This window comes from Crotalus tigris, unplaced genomic scaffold (genome assembly GCF_016545835.1).
Source record: "Crotalus tigris isolate CLP2741 ecotype Arizona unplaced genomic scaffold, ASM1654583v1 scf7180000018484.1034840, whole genome shotgun sequence".
In the NCBI taxonomy this organism is placed as follows: domain Eukaryota; kingdom Metazoa; phylum Chordata; class Lepidosauria; order Squamata; family Viperidae; genus Crotalus; species Crotalus tigris.
This window is the reverse complement of record NW_024097032.1, coordinates 850,376-872,083: the sequence shown is the minus strand read 5'-3', so window position 1 is coordinate 872,083 and position 21,708 is coordinate 850,376. Positions and strand designations below refer to the sequence as shown.

At 40.2% G+C, this 21,708-nt stretch overlaps 1 protein-coding gene across 3 annotated transcripts in view; it reads left to right on the top strand.

The window, feature by feature from the left end:
- Nucleotides 1-21,708, top strand: part of DMGDH (dimethylglycine dehydrogenase) — a 49,488-nt gene that overhangs the window by 2,026 nt on the left and 25,754 nt on the right. For all 3 annotated transcript variants that reach the window (XM_039352832.1, XM_039352830.1, XM_039352831.1), the window contains exons 2-5: nt 2,561-2,732; nt 14,170-14,268; nt 15,542-15,706; nt 16,861-17,065. In XM_039352832.1, the coding sequence (XP_039208766.1) occupies nt 2,673-2,732; nt 14,170-14,268; nt 15,542-15,706; nt 16,861-17,065 (529 nt within the window). In that variant the 5' untranslated portion in view covers nt 2,561-2,672. The remainder of the gene's footprint in view (nt 1-2,560; nt 2,733-14,169; nt 14,269-15,541; nt 15,707-16,860; nt 17,066-21,708) is intronic.

Sequence of the window (21,708 nt, the reverse complement as noted above, 5' to 3'; positions counted from 1 at the left end):
TTCATTTAGTGATCAAAGTTACAACAGTACCGAAAAAAGTGAGTTATGACCTTTTTTCACATTGAAGACTATTGTAGCATCCCTGTGGTCACATGTTCATAATACAGATGCTTGGCAATTGGTTCATACTTCTGACAGTTGCAGTGTCCCAGGGTCATGTGACCTTTTGTGACTTTCTGACAAACAAAGTCAATGGAAAACCAGATTCACTTAACAACCAACAACCAACAACTAACTTATCAACTGCAGCGATTCACTTAACAATTGTGGCAAGAAAGATTGTAAAATGGAACAAAATTCACTTAACTGTTTCACTTAGCAACAGAAATTTTGGGCTCAACTGTGGTTATAAATTGAGAACTACCTGTATTTGTATACTGTATGTTGGTGAAAATGAGATGTTTCTCCTTCCATTCTCATCTATAATTTATGTTTCGAATCCACCTACCTCCCTTTGAGCTGCCTCCAAATTAGGCTTTGCTTCTTGTGCATGATTTGCCTAATAAATATTTTTTTAAAACAGAAGAGATATTATGTAGTCCATCATAACAAAAAGAAGAGCTAAAACAACAAGGAATAGACATGGAGTGGTGGTCTTATCTCCAGATACAAGCAAGATACATGAAGGATAAGCAAGAATGGGGTATTAATAGACAAGATATGGGGTGAGATAAAATACTGCTAGGCCCGGGGAAAAAACAAATAAAGAATATTTATAAACACCTGTTGGAACATAAGCTGTATGAGGAGCAGGTTAAAGAAACAATGGTGACATGGGCAATAGATCTAGGATATAATATAAATATGGATCAATGGCAGTAAGTATGGGAAAGAAATAACAAAATCACATTGGCGACATCATATAAAGAAAACTTGTATAAGATGGTTTACAGATGGCATCTCTCTCTGGTCAGATTAGCCAAAATTTATAACGGATATTCATCTATGTGTTGTAAATGTAAAAAAGAAAAGGGCATCTTTTTTCATGTATGGTGGACATGTAGAGAAGAACAGGTGTATTGGCGTATGGTCTGAGAATGGGCAATAGAAATGACTAGGCAAAACATTCTATACAAACCTGAGGCATCACTATTAGGAATACTAGAGAAAAATGTAAATAAAGAGGACACATATTTAATTATTCACGTCGTTACGGCGGCAAGGATACTATTTGCTCAAAATGGAAAGCAATGGAAGTACCGAGTGAGGAAGTACTAATAAAGAAAATTATGTATTGCACAGAACTATATAGGATAACTAAAAGATTAAAGAAATCTTCAGGAAGAAACAGAATTTTTATCAATATGGAATAAATTTTATAGATGGAGGGGAAAAAATGGAGGTCACAAATAAAGAGATAAGTTAAGATAGAGATCAGAAATGTACAGTTTGTATGTAGATATATGTAATTAATGTACAATATGGACTGAGATGTCAGTCAAAGACGATTTACCAAGTTCAGTGTTTTTAATCCTTTTTTTCTTTGTACTCAATAAAAACTTAAAAAAAAGAAGAATTATTACACTATGCCTTGGAACCTTCTTTGGCATATTATAATTAAACACCGTGTGGTCACAATAAAAGATGTACAAATGGCATTAAACAGTTAAACAATGCACAGAATTAGTGTTGACGTTCTCAAGTTGCACGAATGTTCAGTTGATTGGGAGTCATAGTCTAGAACAGTGATGGCGAACCTTTTAGAGACCGAGTGCCCAAAAACCACCCCGCCCCCTGCCTACCCCGCTCTGCTGCCTGCCCTGCCACCCGTCCGCCCCCGCTCCACCCTCCCACCTGCCTGCAGGGCCTCCTACTGCCTCAATGGCCCGCCGCAGTTCACCCAGGCGGCCCTGCAGTGCCATGGCAGCCACGCCCTCTGCCTGCACCCCGCAGCATCATCTGCATGCGACGGGGCACAAGGATAGTCTTGTCCCTGCTGTCTGGCTGCCATGTCCTTTGCTGCGCTGCTCTGTATGGGCCGCGTCCAGGAGCGGCTCTCCAGGGGGGCTGCTGGTGAGGGGGCCACAGGGGAGGTGCGGCTGGGGTGACAGCACACGTGCCTACAGAAAGGGCTCTGAGTGCCACCTCTGGCACGCATGCCATAAGTTCGTCACTACTGGTCTAGAATCACTACTGAGATGCTATCTACCCATTTTGGAACCCCCACAAAAGGATACTGTCAAAAGTGTCAGGTAGACAGAAAGAGGGCAAAGATGGAAACCCCTCACCCTTCAGCAGCTCACAGAGTTTATCTATAGTTATGCAGATAATTGCTTTAGTCTGGCAAGATTCTGTCTGTAGGTAAACAACAATAAACTAAGAAATAACTCCCCATGACATTCTTAGTTCTTTGATCCTGATGTTTGATCTAAAACTGCCAGTTAGTGCTCATAATTTTCATCTGTAGAACAAAATTCTATTAATGTTCTACAACTTAATTGTTGATAAAAAGAACATATAAAGAACAGTTGATATCGTGTTTTACAGTATGTAATTTTATGTAAAATATGCAGAAATGAGGAGTATCCATTATTATATTTGTTTATTTTTTTTTCTCCAGGGAACAAAAGCCATCTTCTATAGAAGCAAAGTGGAAAGATGCAGCAGAAACCGTAATTATTGGAGGTGGTTGTGTGGGTGTCAGTCTTGCCTATCATTTGGCCAAGGCTGGCATGAAGGATGTACTTTTGTTGGAAAAATCTGAACTCACTGCTGGATCTACTTGGCATGCAGTAAGTGAAATTTCTAACTTTTTAAACATGGAACAAAACCTAAATTTTCTTTGCTTAGATCACAATTCATTTTAGACTAGAAATGGGCTTTGGTGAGCCATTTAAATTACTGTGCAATGCAGTCTAAAATGTCATTGAGCTGAAACTCATTAATTGCTGATGCTTAATGCTAATATTATAAAAGAATCACTTGTCCACTTGCAGCTGTTTTGGCAACCAGTTGTATGCTCATATTGAAGGAAATGTTCCTGGATTACCACTGTAATAGGAAACCCAGAGAGACAGAAACAGTGTTCAATAACTGTAATATTAGTTATGTTTTGTACAGAGCTTCAATAATAAGAAAGAAATATTTGTAGAGGTGAAAATGGTAAGGTCTGCTGCTGCATTTTAAATTAAGACACATCAATCTTATTTTGTGAACTTTCAGGATTGCAGTCTAAGGAGAAAAGCAATCTGATGTAATGGGAAGAGAAAGGTTGCATTCACTGAAAAACAATCTATTTATATTTTAGTTAGTAGATAAGTCATCTTGTTCTGGAACACATAAGAGTTCCTGGCTCATGTGTCATCACTTGTTACAAAGAAGTTGTTTTCAGTAGTTTGCAGTCACAGAGTAATCCTAGATACCAGATCATGTGTCATTTTATTATGCCAAGTTAGACACAACTAGAATGTACCATAATATCTGAGATGGAAAACATTTTGTCATTATATACATTCATATATATATATATATATATATATATATATATATATATATATATATATATATAGTAATCATGAATAACTTTAGTTTCTAATAAGTTTTATAACTAAATTTTTCTTCTTCTAGAAAATCACCTTTATAATAAAGTTCATTTTGTTATTAGAAACTAAAAAAAATAATATTCTCAGCCTGAAAATCTTAAAGTATTTATTTTCCAAATTTTTGACTATTTACATATGCAAGTACGATTGCTACATTGATTTAGGCATGTATTAAGATGTACGCTTTAATCATTAAAAATACCATTCTTAAATTATTTCCGCTGGAACTAAAATGGGATTGATGGTTTGATCTGTTTCCTTAGTGCATCAGGCTTTCATGGATAATTCCTAAAGGAAGCTTATACAGTTCTCTTGACAATGTTTAGAAAAATCTAAGCATTAGAAAGGTTTTTGCCATTTCTTGTATTTTGCTAAATCTCTTTTCCAAACTTTTCCTGGCAAAGGGGCAGGCTGACAAAATTGGATGCCTTATCCTAAGGTTCCAAAAGCTATCCCTTGGAAATATCTAATAGTATTGGATATCCCAGTATTTGGAAATGACAGGATAGCATAACCTGGATCCCACTTATACTCATGAACATGAGAAGGTGATTGCATAATAAAAGATGCATCTGACCTTTTTTCCTGTCTAATGCAGTATTCCAGACATGTCAAACACAAGGCCCGGGGGCTGGATGTGGCCCGTGGAGTGGTTTCATGTGGCCCGCGAAGCCATCCTGGAAACAGTGAGGTAACGGCCCCCGCTACCTTGGCCCTGGCCCAGGCTGGCCGGAAGCCAATGTACAATTTTGTGATGGCCATCTATGCTGAAACACATTCAGTCTTAGCTCCACAAGGCTGTCTAGAAACAGCAAGGAACCAGCCCCTGACGTGTCGGCCCCGCTTCCTGGGTGCATGCTGGAGAGGTGTCACCCTTTGTGAGGAATGAAGGAATGGACCATGCCTTGGCGCTTACCCGGTCCCACCCCCTTCTGCCAGAGACCCTTAGATATGTCCCACTCCTGCCCAGGCCCCTACAGGCACCCTTGACGGGAACGATGTAGAGCTTGCCATGCCCACCCAGTAGGCCACAACCACTCCAGCTATACCAGCGGTTCTCAACCTGTGGGTCGTGACCCCATTTGGGGTCGAACGACCATTTCACGGGGGTCGCCAAACAACGCGATCCGCCATTTTTTTCCCTCGGGGTGGCGCCACGCATGCTCGCCGCGCATGGAGTCGGTGCCGTGCATGCTCGCTGTGCATGGGGCCGGCGCCACGCATACTCACCGTGCATGGGGGAGACGCCACGCATGCTCGCCGCTCATGGGGGCGGCACAGCACATGCCCGCCGTGCATGGTGCGGCCCTCTTTTATAGTCCCCCTGCACAATACCTTGCTGGCCAATCATTGCAAAGGCTGGAAGCAGCCTTTCTTGTCCCAGGCAGCACAATACCTTGCTGGACAATCATTGCAAAGGCTGGAAGCAGCCTTTCTTGTCCCAGACAGCACAATACATTGCTGGCCAATCATTGCAAAGGCTGGAAGCAGCCTTTCTTGTCCCGGGCATCCACATGGTCTGCCCGGGTAAATCACTGCAGCCTGTGCCACCCGGCCCAGGACATAACACCCCTCCCCCTTGGCTAAAATAATAAGGCACACTTATTATTTCAAATACCGTAAATGCCGGCGTATAAGACGACTTCTGCGAGCGCTGAAATCGGCGCCAAAGACGGGGGTCGTCTTATACGCCGAGTCGTCTTATACGCCGGAAATACTGGTAGTTTCCGGCGTATAAGACGATGTTCTAGGAATGCGGCCCGGCAATAAAGACGGGGGTCGTCTTATACGCTGGGTCGCCTAATACGGCGGCATATACAGTACTCCAATACTCCATTACATTGAGTACGTTGCATCTATATATACACAACACTACAGTCTTGCTATCGCCATGCTCCCCACTCCCCTTGAGCTGCATTACTTAACCCAGACTACCAGGCCTACCCATGAACTGACAAGGACCGTACATAGTCTTGTAAGTATTTGGGAGGACCTCTGGCCCGACCTGATCTTCTCATGGCCGTTGTGTGTGCCTGGGCTGCCAGCTCGCCTGCCCGGCTAGGCAGACCAGGACTTTGTTGCCCCAAAGACCCAGGGGACCCATCCAGCTGCTGACTGGCTGGATCTGCTAAATCCAAGCCAAGGTTCCTTGGGGGGGCCTGAATGCAGCTGGAGGGCCTGAATGCCAGAGGCCGGAACTGCCTCCATGGCGAACCCCCTTTCTGTGGACTCCCTGTTTGGAGCAGTAGCTGAAGCCTGGGGATGTTGGAGAGACCATGGTCCACAATCATATTTGTGGTCCTCCCCCCCCCCGAGAGCAGAGCTAGGAGCAGAAGAGTTGCTGGGAAGCCTCCAGCGCAGTTGGTCAATGTGACATCGGATCACATGACCATCGTCCAAGGCCACTTCGTATGACAGCAGCTCAGAGACCTTGCATACCACTCTGTGACCCAGATATGTCCTGGTCCATAGTTCCTTGCCCAGACCGGATCTCCCACTTGTAGTCTCCTAGGTGCCCATGGCTGTGACACCTGTGAAGCCACCCGGTCTGGGTGCAATCTGTCCAGTTTTGTGATGAGGCGGCGACCCCAGCGGAGTTCAGCTGGGCTCTTTCCAGTAGCTATGCAAGGTGTGGTGCCGTGGCACAGAAGAAAGTCCGCTAGCCTGTGATGCCAGGTCCCGTGAGTGATCCTCTTTAAGGTATCCTTGGTTGTGCGCACCATTCGTTCAGCCTGGTTGTTGGAAGCTGGATGGAACGGTGCCGATGTGGCATGCCGGATCATGTTGGCCTGGAGAAATGCCTTGAACTCAAACGACGTAAATTGAGGCCCATTGTTGGAGACAAGGACATTGGGAAGTCCATGTGCGGCAAAGATCCCTCTCAGCACCTGGATGGTTCTAGCAGTGGTAGTGGAGGAGACAGGTATGACCTCTAGCCACTTGGAATGACTGTCCACGAGAATTAAGAAGAATTGCCCCTGAAAAGGCCCAGCATAGTCGATAAGGACTCTCGACCATGGGGTATGAGTCTCTTCCCACCTATGAACTGGGGCCTGGGGCATCTCCGGCCTTGACTGTTGACAGACAGTGCACCCATGGACCTGGGCCTCGACATCTTTGTCAAGCCCAGGCCACCAAAGATGGCTGCGCGCTAACGCCTTCATCCGGACTATTCCCGGATGTCCCTCATGCAGAGACTGCAGGACTCTAGTCCTCAGTAAGATTGGGATTACTACCCGGCTACCCCATATGACACACCCCTTGAAGGTGGAAATCTCATGCTTCCTCTGCCAGAAGCTCTGGAATTCTGAGCCTGGACATGTGTCAGGCCATCCAGACAACGCCCAAGTCAGCACGCGTGTTAGCGTGTGATCGGTGGCTGTTTCTGCAGCCACATCCCTAGCACTGAGGAGAGATTCAGGCAAGTCCTGAATAGACAGGATGCAATTGGCAGATGCTGGATCTGCCTCTATCTGCTGTAATGGCAACCTGCTGAGACCATCTGCATGACCCATTTCTTTGCCTGGCTTGTGAACCAGTGTATGGTTATATGCAGCAGGAAGATAGACCACCTCAGCATTCGGGGGGATATTATGTGTGAGGTTTGTTTTTTCGTTGTGAACAACCCCAGCAGTGGCTTATGGTCTGTAAAGACCGTGAAGTGGCGGCCATATACAAAGTCATGGAACTTCTTTATGCCAGCCACTATGGCTAAGGCTTCCCTATCTATCTGTGCATAATTGCGTTCAGCTGATGATAGGGTTCTCGAGTAATATGCTATTGGGACTTGCGTTCCATCAGTCTTCAAGTGATTTAACACAGCCCCAATCCCATAAGGGGATGCATCACAGGCAATGCACACTGGCAAGTTCTCATTGAAGTGCGTGAGGACTACATTTGAAGAGAGCAAGGTTTTGACCTCTTTGAAGCTCTTTTCATGTCCTTGTGTCCACTGCCACAGGGACTGTTTGTCCAAGAGCCGGTGTAACGGCTCAGCCACTGCAGCCTTGTGAGGAAGGAACGAGTGGTAAAAATTTAGCAGTCCCAGAAAGGCCTGAAGTTCGCCCTTGGATTTGGGACTTGGGGCCTGCTGTATTGTTTGCAGCTTGGATTCCGCAGGGTGTATGCCCTGAGCATCAATGCGGAATCTTAGAAACTCTGTGGAGGTAACCCCGATCTTACACTTGTCTTGCTTAAGCTTCAGTCCCGCTTGGCAGAAACGTAGCAAAACAGCTCTCAGCGTTTCGGCTAAATTGTCAGCTGAGTCCCCAGCGATGAGGAATCGTCAAAGTACAGGCAAACGCCAGGGATATTTTGGAGTGTTCGCTCCATTACACTCTGGAAGATATCAGGGGCCACGTTTACTGCAAATTGCAATCTTCTTACCTTGAATGCCCCCCTATGAGTCACTATAGTTTGGGCCTTGGCTGTTTCCTCATCAACTGGCAATTGTTGATAGGGCTGAGCCAGGTCAAGCTTAGCAAAGATGTGGCCCCCCCTTGAGGGAGGCTAGAATGTGACTGACCACTGGTACTGGGTATGAATGCTGCTGCAGCGCTTTGTTAAGCATGCAATTGTAGTCCGCACAGATTTGGACCTCACCATTGGCCTTCAGTGGCGTAACTATGGGCGTTTCCCGTGAACTACTGTCCACAGGCTCTAAGATACCCTACTGAATCAATTTATCCAGCTCTGCATCTATTTTTCCCTTTAAGGCAAAGGGCACCCTGCGTGGCTTGATTCTAATGGGGGCTATGGCTGGGTCTATAGGAGGGCCTTTGTAGGAGCCAAGTTCTGGACTAAACACATCTGCAAACTCCTTGCAGACCCCAACCAGGCCTGTTGTTTGCACGCTGTGTATTCCAGTCACCTGAATTCCCAGGGCCTCAAACCAGTCGAGTCCAATGAGACTCGTATGGTCTCCCCCAACCACAACTACATCCAGTAGCCCCTCAAAATTCCTACGCTGCACCTTGAGTGTGGCCTCCCCCCTCACATTGACTCAGGAATTTTGGAAATCTGTGAGGATGAGGTTTGACGGCCTGAGTTTCACCCATAGGCTGCTTCTGTTGCAGACCTTGTTAAAGATGTCTAAGGAGATGATCAATAGAGCAGACCCAGTGTCCAGCTCCATCGACAAGGGGACCCCTTGCAACTTCACGTTGATGTGAAGCTTCTTCCTAAGTTGCCTGTGGACCCCCTTTCTAAAAACGCTCCTATGTGATGCACAGAAGCCCACCCTGTTCTGGCTGTGGACCCTGGTACCTTTCTGAGGCAGTTCTTCTGGGTAACGTTCCTTCTGGCAACCCAAACAGATGAAGGCAATATGGCCTTGTCTCCCACAGGCCCTGCAGATGGTGGAGCGGAAACGGCAGTCTGTGCGGCGATGGTGGCCTCCACATCCGATGCACCAAGGGGATGATGCTAGCTGGGCCTTCCCTCCGTGAGGCCTTCTCCCTGGAGTCTGATGCAGCCGGTCCACTTCCAATTCTGGATCCTGTTCGGATTCTTCGTGAGCAACCTCTTGATGGATGGTGGCTGGAACTTGCGTGAGCTTGGAGAGCCGCAAGGCCTTCACAGCTCTGCCTGCTGCTTCTTCGGCTGAAACTTCCCTCAGGGCATCTTGGAACGTGAGGCCTTCCTTTGCGAAGAGCTTCTGCTGCAACTCCCGACTTCGTAGGCCACAGACAGCCGATCCCTCAGTCTCTACTCCAAGTCTTTGAATTCGCAGGGCCTAGCTGCTTGTCGCAAGGCCGCAACAAACTCTGCTGCAGACTCACCAGGCCTCTAATCCGTCTGCTGGAACGTGTGTCGCCAGGCAATCACTGAGAGCTTGGATTCAAAATGCTCTGGAAGCATCCTCTTCAATTCTGTGTAGGTGATTGATTCCAGTGGTGCTGGGGCGACCAGATTCTCCGCAATCTCGAAGGTCTCTTGCCCACACACACTGTGGCAGCTTTGAGGTTATCTTCACAGATTTGATTCACTTGGAGGTAGTTCTCCACCCGGGCCACATATGAGTTCCAGCGTTCTGGGTGAGCTGTGTCAAATTCTGAAAGCCGGCCTATCTTTGCCATTGTTTCAGCCCAGGAACTTCGTGCACGCCTCTTGCTGCAAGGATAGAGAAGGAGCCCCCTTTTCTGAGCTCACCTCCAGCGTCTCAGTGCTGGCAGGCTAAGCAATCTCCAGGAGCCGCACTTCTCCAAGCTGAAAGCCCCCTGTGGTGAGTCAGTTTGGCTTCTTAATCTGTTTGCCTTGCAGGCATCCCACCTTCATCGCCAATGTTCTGTTTCAGGAAAAGAGGCATTGAGACAAAGCAACAAGTTCCAACAGTCTCCTTTATTGTAACACCAACAGAACAGATTTTAAAATGGTGCGGCCCCCTTTTATAGCCCCCCTGCACAATACCTTGCTGGCCAGTCATTTCAAAGGCTGGAAGCAGCCTTTCTTGTCCCAGGTAGCACAATACCTTGCTGGCCAATCATTGCAAAGGCTGGAAGCAGCCTTTCTTGTCCCGGGCATTCACATAGTCTGCCCGGGCCAATCGCTGCAGCCTGTGCCTGCCGGCCCAGGATGTAACACCGTTGACTGAGGCAAGGAATATGTAAGATTGCACAACCCCCTCCATTTCTGCTAGAGAGAAAAAATATTTAAATTTAAGCCAGGATTTAAATATGAAAGCTATGATAAAGGAGAGAAGGGACTTTAAGCCTCTGCTTTTAGGTTAGAATCTGGAAGAATCTGGAATAATTCAGGGAAAACAATCAAGGACATTTGCAGAAAGCTGATTTTTTCATAAATTGACAAAATACATGTCATGACTTCATGATACACATTTTTTCATTTGCTTTTCATGTGGAGGCCATAAAAGACAGCAGAGGTTGTTTGCTATAGTAATCCTTTGTCTCTAAGGTATATATAAAACGTTATCCAGGAATCTGAGATTAGATGTTGGTTTACTTTGATGTGTACATACTAGTTAAAAAGTAGCATTTTACTGATTTAGAGAACACTTAGAAATAAATTACTTTGAAACAAAATATTGATATTCTCTAGAAAACATTTCAATGCCTAATTAGATGCACAATCAAAAGCAAATTCATCAAGCAGATAAAATCTTTTAGATATCTAGGTCTTTATTTTCAATCTTCTACCTTCTAGCAAACTCCAACAAGAAAGCTTCTAATAAAAGCCCTAAAAGTATCCCAAATTGCTAAATTTGCGGGTCATTTTTATAGCAGTTACTATATTAAAATTAAAAAGCTATTAAAATATTTAAAGCCAAAGTTCTGGATTTGATGTTATATGGTTATCAGTTATGTTTTTATAAGGAGTGTCCTAATTTAGAGTAGTCCAACCAAAATTCTTATAAATTTTACCATGCAATCCTTATTAAACTTCTATTACTTTTACATGACTAGAATTAGGCCTTGAGATCCAATTAAGACTTTGTCCTCTTAGTTTCTACCTGAATCAAGTCCATTGGAATATTTCCTTATTTTATCTCACCTTACTGCATAAGTTGTTTTCCAATATAAGAAGATAAATTAATGGTGATTTGGCATATGATATATTCGGCATATTGACTATGGGACTTGATAAAACCCTTGCTGCATCAAAGGAGAGGATTTGGGATCTAAATATCCAAAATCAGGAGTAGCCATAGATATTTCTTTAACATCTTATACAGTATATTCAACATAGAAGACTATAGTTTGACCCAAACTGAGGCCCTACCTATTAAGACAACAAATGATAAGGCTTCCATATTAAAGCAAACTTGTTTCTGAACTCTGAGGTACACCATCTCACATGTGCTGTAAAAATATCCAATGGCAATCAAGTTTAACACTCCAAATTGTTAATAATGTTAATTGCTGTTATGAATAGGAGGCTGTTACCTGTTTCATAGGTGACCACTCTTCAGAAATCTTTAAGAAGGTTGCAGAATTTTTATCAATAGCTATAATTGTTAAAAATCAGTACTTTTTTTCTAAAAAAAAAAAAAGGTGCCAGAACTCACACACGTCATACAATCCGCCTTGCCTACCCTACAAGGTTCCATCCAAAAAAGGTGCTGGAACTCTGTTCCGGGCATTCTATGAGAAAAAAAGCCCTGTTAAAAATTATATGGCTCTTTCATCATGCTACTAGTTGTTAGCTGCTAATTACTCTATGATTTTCTCACAATTGTTATTTTTTTAAAATAATTATTATATTGTATGCTGCTTTTTAAAAATCTGGACCATGAATTTTGATTGATTGATTGACTGAAAACCTCATCCTTCAGCGAATGGCTAAGGTGTCAGGCTAGAAACCAGGAGATTTAACTACGGTAATCCCGCTTTTGTCATGAAAAGACAACTGGATGACTTTGGGCCAGTCACTTTCTCACCCCAACTCACCATACTGGGTTGTTATTGTGGAGAAGATAGAAGGGGAAGAAGTATTAGATATTTTGCCATCTTGAGTTATTTATAAAAATAATGAAGATGGGATAATAAAGAAAACTTGTATCATCACTAATCCTGCCTCCAGAGCATTCATATTGTATTAAAGGGCAGCTCCAATTTTCCAACTGGTAGTTGAAACTGCTGCTCATGAAAACTAATGTCCTTCTCTTGCCAAGAAGCTCGATTGATAAATTATATTTTCTATTTCAGTCATAAACGTTGCTTATCAGGGCACTATGTTTTATGTTATCATTCTTGTTGCATGCAATCATGTTCTAATAAAACAATAAACCATAGATTTGATCTGACTGGAGTCTGTAATAGTATACCTGTCAGTGTTAGATAAACAGTTCATTGGGCAAGTCTTTGGTTAGAAATATGAGGTGCTTGTAAAATGGTATATGAAGGGTAAATAAGAGCTTTGCAAAATTATTGAAGCTATTTCTGAATATAATTTGAAAGTCATAGCATAAACTTTTTTGCAGATACTATATTTAGATCCAGGACTTGGATCATGAATCATAAACTACTTTCCAACCTTTTGCTTTTTGCAACAGAGCCATCTCCATAACCATAACCACATCTGACCAGCTAGTTCTTACCTGAAATGGTTTCTTGCAATCTGGAGGTCGTATTTCTGAATGCCCACAATTTTAGAGGTTGTGCAACTTTTTCCTGCTTTGGTTCCCATTCCCAATGAACTGCCTTTTTTAGAAGTTAAAATAAAGGCCCTGACTTAAAAGCAACATTTGGAATATCCTGTTTAATAAAATTGAAAGCCCCTATAATTGTTTTTATTTCCTTAAAATTTCTTGGTGGAACTCTTTCAACTAAGACAGGAACTTCGTCTACCTCAGGGGCCCTCCCTTCTCCATCCAATGTTATCTTGGTTTTAACCAATTGAGCCTTTTTTAAGATTCACTTTGAATCTTGTATCCCTTACCAAAGTTAAGACTTTGAAGGTTCATTTCTTCAAAGCTTCTTCCTCAAATCTGCCCTACAGTCAGAATATACAGTACCCCTTTGCAAAAGCATTATCCGTATCAGTTTTGGTAATTAATGCAATTGATTGTCGCTGAGCTATTTTGAAACTCTTCAGGTTTTAACCACCCTTGTATGAACCTGAATCCCTCCCCCCCTGCCAAAATCAGGTTTGACTCTCTGGAGTCAATTGCAAAATAAAGAGGCGTTTAGCCAAATCAATCACACTAAGCCATTTAATTTTTACCCCTACTTTACTTAGGAGGTCAGGTATGTTGGCTGCGGTTGGAAGTATCTGTGATATCTGTTATAATTTATAATCATTCTATAAATTTTCCCATTTGATTCTAAAAGAGCCCAGATCAGACAATTGAAAGAATTAAGTCTTCCTAATTACCTATTTTCTAAGTTTTGTACAAGTTGCCCAATGCATTATAATTTTAAAGATCTCTATTAGCCTCAAGTTAGTTAAAAAGGCAATTTCCAAAAGTGATTAGAAAGTGAGGCTAGCAAACCCAATGTTCTTAAAAAGGCTCCATCTTGATTGAAAGCATGATAACTTTCCTTTATTTCCTGGGACTCAAATCCATTGAAAATTGCTGTCCTATGGTCTCCTTATAAAGAACAGCCATTCAGAGCAGAAGTGGGCAATCTCCTGACCTCTTCAGAGCCAGAGAATAGCCATAATGTTGACTCCACTCATTTGGAGATGTGCTAGATCCCATTCCTCACCCAGAAATCTGAAGTCAAACATAATTTTGAACAGAAATGTATTGACTGTATTATACTATCTAGAAGTGTGATAACAAGAATGGTGAAAAATGATGAATTTTCATAATTCAAGAATTATGAAGAAATTATACAATGGGTATGAAGAAAAAAGATATTACACAGTATTTACTCAAATAAAGACTGGAGAACAAATTTGATAGAACTTAAAAATAATTTTGAAAGTGGATGAAGGGGGTTAACTGAAGAACCTGCAGCAAAGTAAATGAAATTAAATATAAAATTTAGAAATCCATTTTGAATAAAACTGAAATGAGGGAATGTTGGAAAAAATATATTAGAAATTTTAATGGGAATGGAAGTGATATGTTGAACACAAAAACAGAAGCAAAACCTTAAATGATATTGTTAATGGACATGACAAGATAAATGATGTGAAAAACATTTTTTGGTCTTTTTTAAAGGCGGGTTTGACAACATATTTCCACCCTGGAATAAATCTGAAGAAAATCCATCATTACAGCATCAAGCTTTATGAAAAGTTAGAAGAGGAGACTGGGCAGGTAATAATACCTAATTTACAAGTTAAATAATAATTATGTGAAATACACAATTTTAGAATGATTTGATTGGCTGGAGCTGTTTAGCAGCTTTAGCATCTATATCTGTATACAAGCTATAGTATATGAGAATAGCATTTGTGAATTAATGACACAAATATTAAGCTAATACATTATTAATATGTAGTTTTGTATGTTTGTAATACTCTAATATGTTTTAATGCCTCAAAGGTATCTGCAAATATTAATCATTTTACTACATCCTGGTATCCTTATTTATCTACAGTGTCTCTGGAAATTATATTACACATGAATTCGTGTAATTTTATCTATGGCACACATTGATTAATAATTTTAAAAATTTGAAAGTGCTGCATATTAAATTGTTCACATCTGTGAGAGAGAACAAATAAATGCTTAATGGCAAAGTTCACACTGATGCAATGACCACATCAGTGAAGCAAAGACCAGATGATCTTTGACATCAAAAGGGTAATTCTGCTAATGTCTGTATTATATCCCTTGTGGAAATAGGGATAATTTAATTTTTCTTCTGTATATTGTTTTATTATGCTCAATAAATTTGATGGAAAAATGCTTTAAATTTTTCTCCACAAAGGATGGAATGTTTTGGTGTAATTCTCCTGAATGGGATACTACTTTATTACTTCAGCATACAGTAGTCATCTCTCTAGTAGTCTTCGGATTCTGATTTCCCATACTTCAGTTAAACTTCCACTGAATAAACTGAATATATTATCAAGGAGCATTTTCCATTGAGCTTTTTCAGATTCATTAGTTAGAGAAATAAGATTATGGAACGGAAATGCTTAATAAAAAAAAACCCCTGACAATACAACATCATCTGCCAACTGGCAATCATAAGTTCAGAAATGCTATCCCAATAAATTGTAAAGCATCAAGATTTGTGATTTAAAAAAAACTTTGAGGCCTCTTTCAGAAACATTTTGAGCAAGAGGTCAAACTCAGTGGTAATGTTTTTTTAAATCAAATGGAAAAATACATTTCCAAAGTTCATAGTCAGACTGCTCAGATAGAGGACATACTAAAGTACAAAATATGTAGTTTTTCTACTTTTTCTTTTCTAAGATTTCTAATATTGGTAACTATTTTATTTAATTTCATGAGGAGGAACCTAGATCGCAATGTATTTTATTGTGATTATTTTGAACTTCATTTAATTATACATAAGTGCTTATGAATATTCGATTTTGGAAGAGGATGGGTTGTTATTGTTTTGTTTTGTTTCTCTCAGGCTGTGGGGTTTCACTGTCCAGGGAGTGTTAGAATTGCATCAACTCCAACAAGAGTGGATGAATTTAAATACCAAATGACCCGAGCAGGTTGGCACCCCACAGAACAATATCTTATTGATCCAGAAAAAGTGCAAGAATTATTTCCATTATTAAACATGGAAAAGGTAGAGGAATACAATTTATTTATTTATAATATCTGTAAAATGTTTAAGAAATGCAAAGGAACATGTCTGAGATGCAAAATTATTTTTAAATGTCTTAATCAGCAAAGTTTTCACTGGAGGTTTTGCCAACAATGAAAAGAATGCACACTAAAGAATGCACTTATCCTATTGGTATCTTATGATTTATCAATTATTGTTTGTATCTTATGATTATGATTGTATTTTATGATCTATGACTTATCAGTTTGTTGTTTGTATGTACACTGAAAGCTTATGCACTGGAGATAAATTCCATGTGTGTCCAATCACACTTGGCCAATAAAGTATTTTATTCTGTTCTAAAGAAGAAATGAACTACAATGAGATATTGCAAGAATAGGATCCGTTTTCATAAAGCAGTTGAAGCCATTGTTTCAAGGAACCAATTTTTAAAAAGCCATCTTTTTTCTGCTTCCAAAATTGAGCTCAGTGTGTCTGCACATGGGTGTAAGCCCATAGACATCTCCAATACTTGAGAGCAAACTGGGTTTGTTTGAGAAAGGGAAAATGTATTAGACACATGACTGGAGAATATTTCTATTAACTATAGTCAATTTTAATTAATTTAAATACAAGTAAAATTTAATTTAATTTTATCCCAACTCTCAATTGTTTAGAGTATGGCTGTGCATTCCTTGGATCAAACTGATTTAAACTATTGAGGTTTAGCCTGGAGTGGGAGAAGGAGATCATGTCATCTATAAGTTACACGTACAAATGTATTAATTTATTCTGTAGCCTATGCTAGTGTAGAGGCAGAACGAAGTCTTAAATATTAATGTTTATAAAAGAACTCATAAGTACAGTGAAGATCAATTTTTGTTTGCAATCTGTTGTTTATGACATATACATTGATGTCTGACAAGTGAAACAAAGCTGGTTAAGAATAGTAAAGTAAGACAGATAAATATGAATAATTCCTAATTTAACAGAACAAACTGAACTAACATGAAGTATTTGCTTATTTTTTTTATTTCACATGGAAAGATTTTGAATTTTTAGAAACTATGTATTGCTGACAAGTTTTGTATTCACATCTTTTCTACTTTCTACTGGCTGTGGAACCTGGGAGAAAAACTAATATAAGTAACATAAATTATTTCTGTTTGATACAGGTTTTAGCTGGTCTGTACAATCCTGGAGATGGTCATATAGATCCTTATTCACTTACTATGGCCTTGGCTGCAGGAGCCAAGAAATATGGAGCTCAGTTAAATTATCCAGTTCGAGTAACTAATTTAAAATTTAGACTAGATGGAACATGGGAAGTTGAAACTCCACATGGAACAATTAAAGCAAACAGAATTGTAAATACAGCTGGTAAGTGATGAATTATAGTTTCCTGCCTTTATAGTTTAACAACAACTATAGAAACATTTCATCTGGGCAGAAAGATATAACTTATATACCAAAGTATTAATGTTTTAGGAAATATATTACAAAATAAAGAAATAATTCGCTTTTCATTTCATATTTCAGGCTCTCATGGAATTTTTTTTTCTATAATTTCATTCTATAAAAAGATTTCATTATTCACCTTTTAAGATTAAATGATAACAGTAATAAAGAATATAAGTTTATTTATCCTCAGCTACATTACATAAATTAGTGGATCTAATTTGCACACAAATATATAGGATGAAAATACAATGCCAGATTTCCAAAATATCGATACAACTAAGGGCTCATCCACATAGTCATTTTTTCTATGCTTTTCTCCTATTAGTCAGGAGGAACTAGATGACAGGAAAGAATTGAGTTGCATAACTGCTCAGCATTATAGGTATTGTGAGAACACACAACAGCACATTTTTGGGGCTTGGAGGTATATAAGACATGTTATTATGCTGTGGAGTGCTCTTGGCTACATCCACAAAATGTTATCAAATTGATTATCAACCAGTTAACCTAATAACCAGTAGCTGGCAACAAAGATAGTTTTTGTATTTCTTGGAAGTTATTCAAGGATCAGCTGGAACCGTACAAATGAGATGCAGACAATGGACAAGCGTTTTTGAAGAGCTGGTGTTTGAGAAATGATTTTGTTACACGTGTAGATTGAAATGTCAATTTATCCATCTTAAAGGTGTAGTGGCTCATGTGGTTAGGATGCTGGGCTGACAATCGGCAGGTTCACGTTCCGAGACCAGTTTGCTGTCACATGATGGGGTGAGCTCCTCCTGTCATTCACTCCAGCTCCTGCCAACCCAGAAGTTAGAAAGCGGGTGACCACAAGTAGATAAATATGTATCACTTTGATGGACAACTTAACAAGGACATGAAAGCCCCCAGCTGGGCATCCCCCAGTCAACAGTGATGTTACCAGCTAATCCTTCCAATCTGGAAGTGCTTCAGTGCTTCTGACCCAAATGTAGTATCCATCAAAAAGCAACCTTTAAAGCACGGGTGTCAAACTGCCGGCCTGTGGGCAGGATGCGTCACACAGAAGCTGTACCCACCCCATTGCTGGCAATGGCAAAACAGTCCTGATACGTTGTGCGATGTCATGTGACATCGCGAGTTTGACATGTCTCCTTTAAAGCAACTGCAGAAACCAGAATTCTGGTCAAGCAGTGATAAAATTAGAAAAAGTTCCCTTGATCATTTTACACCATCAGAAAGCCCTCTGGATCACCTCCTCCATAGCCTGACATGAAAGGGACTAGTATTCAAGAGTAGGAGGATATTTTCAATGATTGTCTTTTGAATCCTTTGGTATGGTTTTGAATGCTCATAGTAATTTTTGGTAATTATATAGCAAACCTGCCAGACCAAGCAAAGCTAAGTGGATTGCCAACCCTTGCCGCATCATCTAAAGCTATCTCCCACATGCCCTACATTGTCTGTAGAGTGATCCATGGGGTAAGAAAAATGGTGTCATAATAACCATTCCCCTGGCATACTTCCCTTCTCTGCTTCTACCACCCTTGGCAAAGAAGGGAGGAAGTTGGGGATGGATTCTTTTATTCCGTGGATCAGTTCATGAAATCAGAATGGCACCAAACTCTCAATTACTGTATATATCACTTTCTTTCAAAGTGGGAAAGACATGGGGTAGAGGCATCTCATCAGTTGCCCCCATGTATGGTAAAAGTCTATAATGCTATCCCTCTTATTTATTAATGTTAAAACTTAATAGTGGCCATGGTTTTTTAAAAATGGGATTTTATAACATGGGAAGTTTATTTGTTTATTAGAATTGTAATGCCATTTAGGCTTTATGCAACTTGAAGCAGTGTACAGAACAGTTAAAACACAATGTAACAATAAAAGCACAGAAACAACAAAGAGCAGCACAGAGAATAACCCCCAAATTAAATTTTTATTGTATCAATGAGTTCCCATGTGCCTCTGGCCCAGCCAGGCCTGTATGACTTTCTTGAAGGACAACAGGTTCACAGCCCCAGAGAAAAATGATATCCCAGCTTGAAGAAATTTAGACTTTTGCTTGGGAATAGGGTACAAATGTGCAAACCATTAAAAAAGTACTTTCAAAAAATATTATTTAGTCCTGAAAAAAAAGAAACTGAAAAATAGACTTAAAATAAACCTATTTTAATTTTGTTTGGTATCAGATAGGGTAAAGAGAACTCTGTTAGGCTTTCAGGATTATTTTATTATACCCTACAAGAGTGTTTTTCAACCTCATGCTGGCTGGGAATTTTGGAAGGTAAAGGTCACACATCTTATAATTGCTGAGATTGAGAAACACTGCCCTACAACAATGAAGCTTTCCTGGAATTCCTTCATTCTCATTCTTCTTCATTCTTGATCTGGCTTACTTACCTCTGAGGGCTGACAGAAAATATCTGGGAAAGCAAAGTCAAAATATGGAGACTAGAAAGAAGAAAAGCCCTAAAGCAGGGGTCTTCAAACTCGGCCCTTTTATGACTCATGGACTTCAACTTCCAGAATTCCTTAGCCAGCCATGCTGGCTGAGGAATTCTGGGAGTTGAAGTCCATGAGTCATAAAAGGGCCGAGTTTGAAGACCCTTGCCCAAAGGAAAAGGCAGACATTGGTAGACCAATTTATGCAGCTTTTTCTCATTCTCTCATTAAGTTAATAACTGAAGTATGCCTGGATTCAATGTTTAGCCAAAAGAACTCTTGGAGCTAATATTGATTACTGCCTTGGGAATGCTCTAGTCTAGGTAAACAAAACTGAATTTTCCTAAAACTGTTGGAGCCAATCTTCTTTCTTTGTTCCATATCCTCCTCTTTAAAACAAATAATTTGGTCTTGTTTTCATGCCAGGCTTAGTGTGGTAAGTTCAGAATGGATTTTGTAGGAGAACAGCTTACCTTTAGGACTCATCAATTTGCTCAATTTCAGAGCATACATTACACAATTTCCAAAGCATAGTTCAGGCTATTCAGCAGTTTAACTAGCTGCTTCTTCATGGTTACATCCTTACTTCTACTGCTGTCACAACCTTCACAGAGTCCAGTGGCTTTTTAAATTTGACAAGCAAAAAACACAGTAAATATTTCTCACAAATATTTTCTCTCTTCCATGTTGTAGTTTGATAATTAACACACAAAATTATTTGCTGTGTTACTATTCAGACTGTTTTGTAAACTTGTGCTTTTTGTTGTTCTTGGTAATAAAATAGCAAGCAGAAAGGCTAACTTCCACATAAGAAGCAAGGGGTTAGAAGGAAAGAGGTTAACTTTTGTTTCCAATCTCCGTTTCATGACTTGGTCTTTATTAAAAGTAGCTTTGGAATTGAAGCCATATGTGTTAAAACAAATTCATTCTGTTTAAGTACAAATATGCAAAAAGTCTCAAGATTAATCCAAGATGTTTAATGGCTTTAAATATCTGGGTGTTGTATTAAGGTTTAGGCAGGAATAGCATAGAGAAGCACTTAGCTTTCTTTTTCTTTCTTTCTTTCTTTCTTTCTTTCTTTCTTTCTTTCTTTCTTTCTTTCTCTTAAAAGGTAATTTTGTGTCTGCTGTATTAAACTATTTGAAACCTAAATTATTGGCTCATCTTCTATACACAATTCAATTCGGACTATACCCCAATTACAACTTACAACCATTAAGTGAGTGTTCGAAGTTACAACGGCACTGAAAAAAGTGACTTATGACTGTTGCCACATCCCCATGGTCATATGATCAAAATTCAGATCCTTGGCAATTGATTCATATTTATGAATTGTCCTGGGATCATGTGATCACCTTTTACAACCTTCTGACAAGCAAAGTCAATGGGGAAGCCAGATTCACTTTACAACCGTGTTGCTAATTTAACAATTGGAGTGATTCACTTAACAACTATGGCAAGAAATGTCATAAAATGGGGCATAACTCATTTAACAACTGTCTTAACAACAGAAATTTTGGGCTCAGTTGGTTGTAAGTAGAGGACTACCTGTATTTCCCTAGAAATAGTGCAATCTAACTTCCATAAGACAGTATTTCAGATTCTTATGTGTGCTTCATGTCTAGAAGATCATCTGTCTGAGTGGAAAACTTGTGCTTGTCTGGTGATCTTTAATCTCTGACTAAAGTTTAACTTTTGTACAGCTAGTCTGATTCTCATAATTCATGATAAATTTCATTTAGTCTGGAATATGACCTTATTGGAAAAACTGCAATCCTGTCGCTTTTCTACAAGGTTTATGCTGTCTGTGGACTACAGTCCACAAAGGTACTGTTAAAATAGCAAGCCCTGTACATTGAACTTTGCAGCTGGCTAAATATCTTGGAACTGCCCAACCATTTTAGATCCCTATCTCAGATTCACTTCAACATCCTCCTCCTTGCTCAGTTGAAAGGGAGATTACTGAGATTCTTTATTAGGAAACCTACTGTTGTTGCTCAGGGTCAGTCAGAACAGTTGGGTACGTCTTGCTTCACTGTGAGTTTTACAGATATTCTCTTATAAAGTTTATTATGCCCTTTATAGGAAGACTTTCCAGATCATCCAGCTAATTTTTACACAGTGCACGTGCAGGT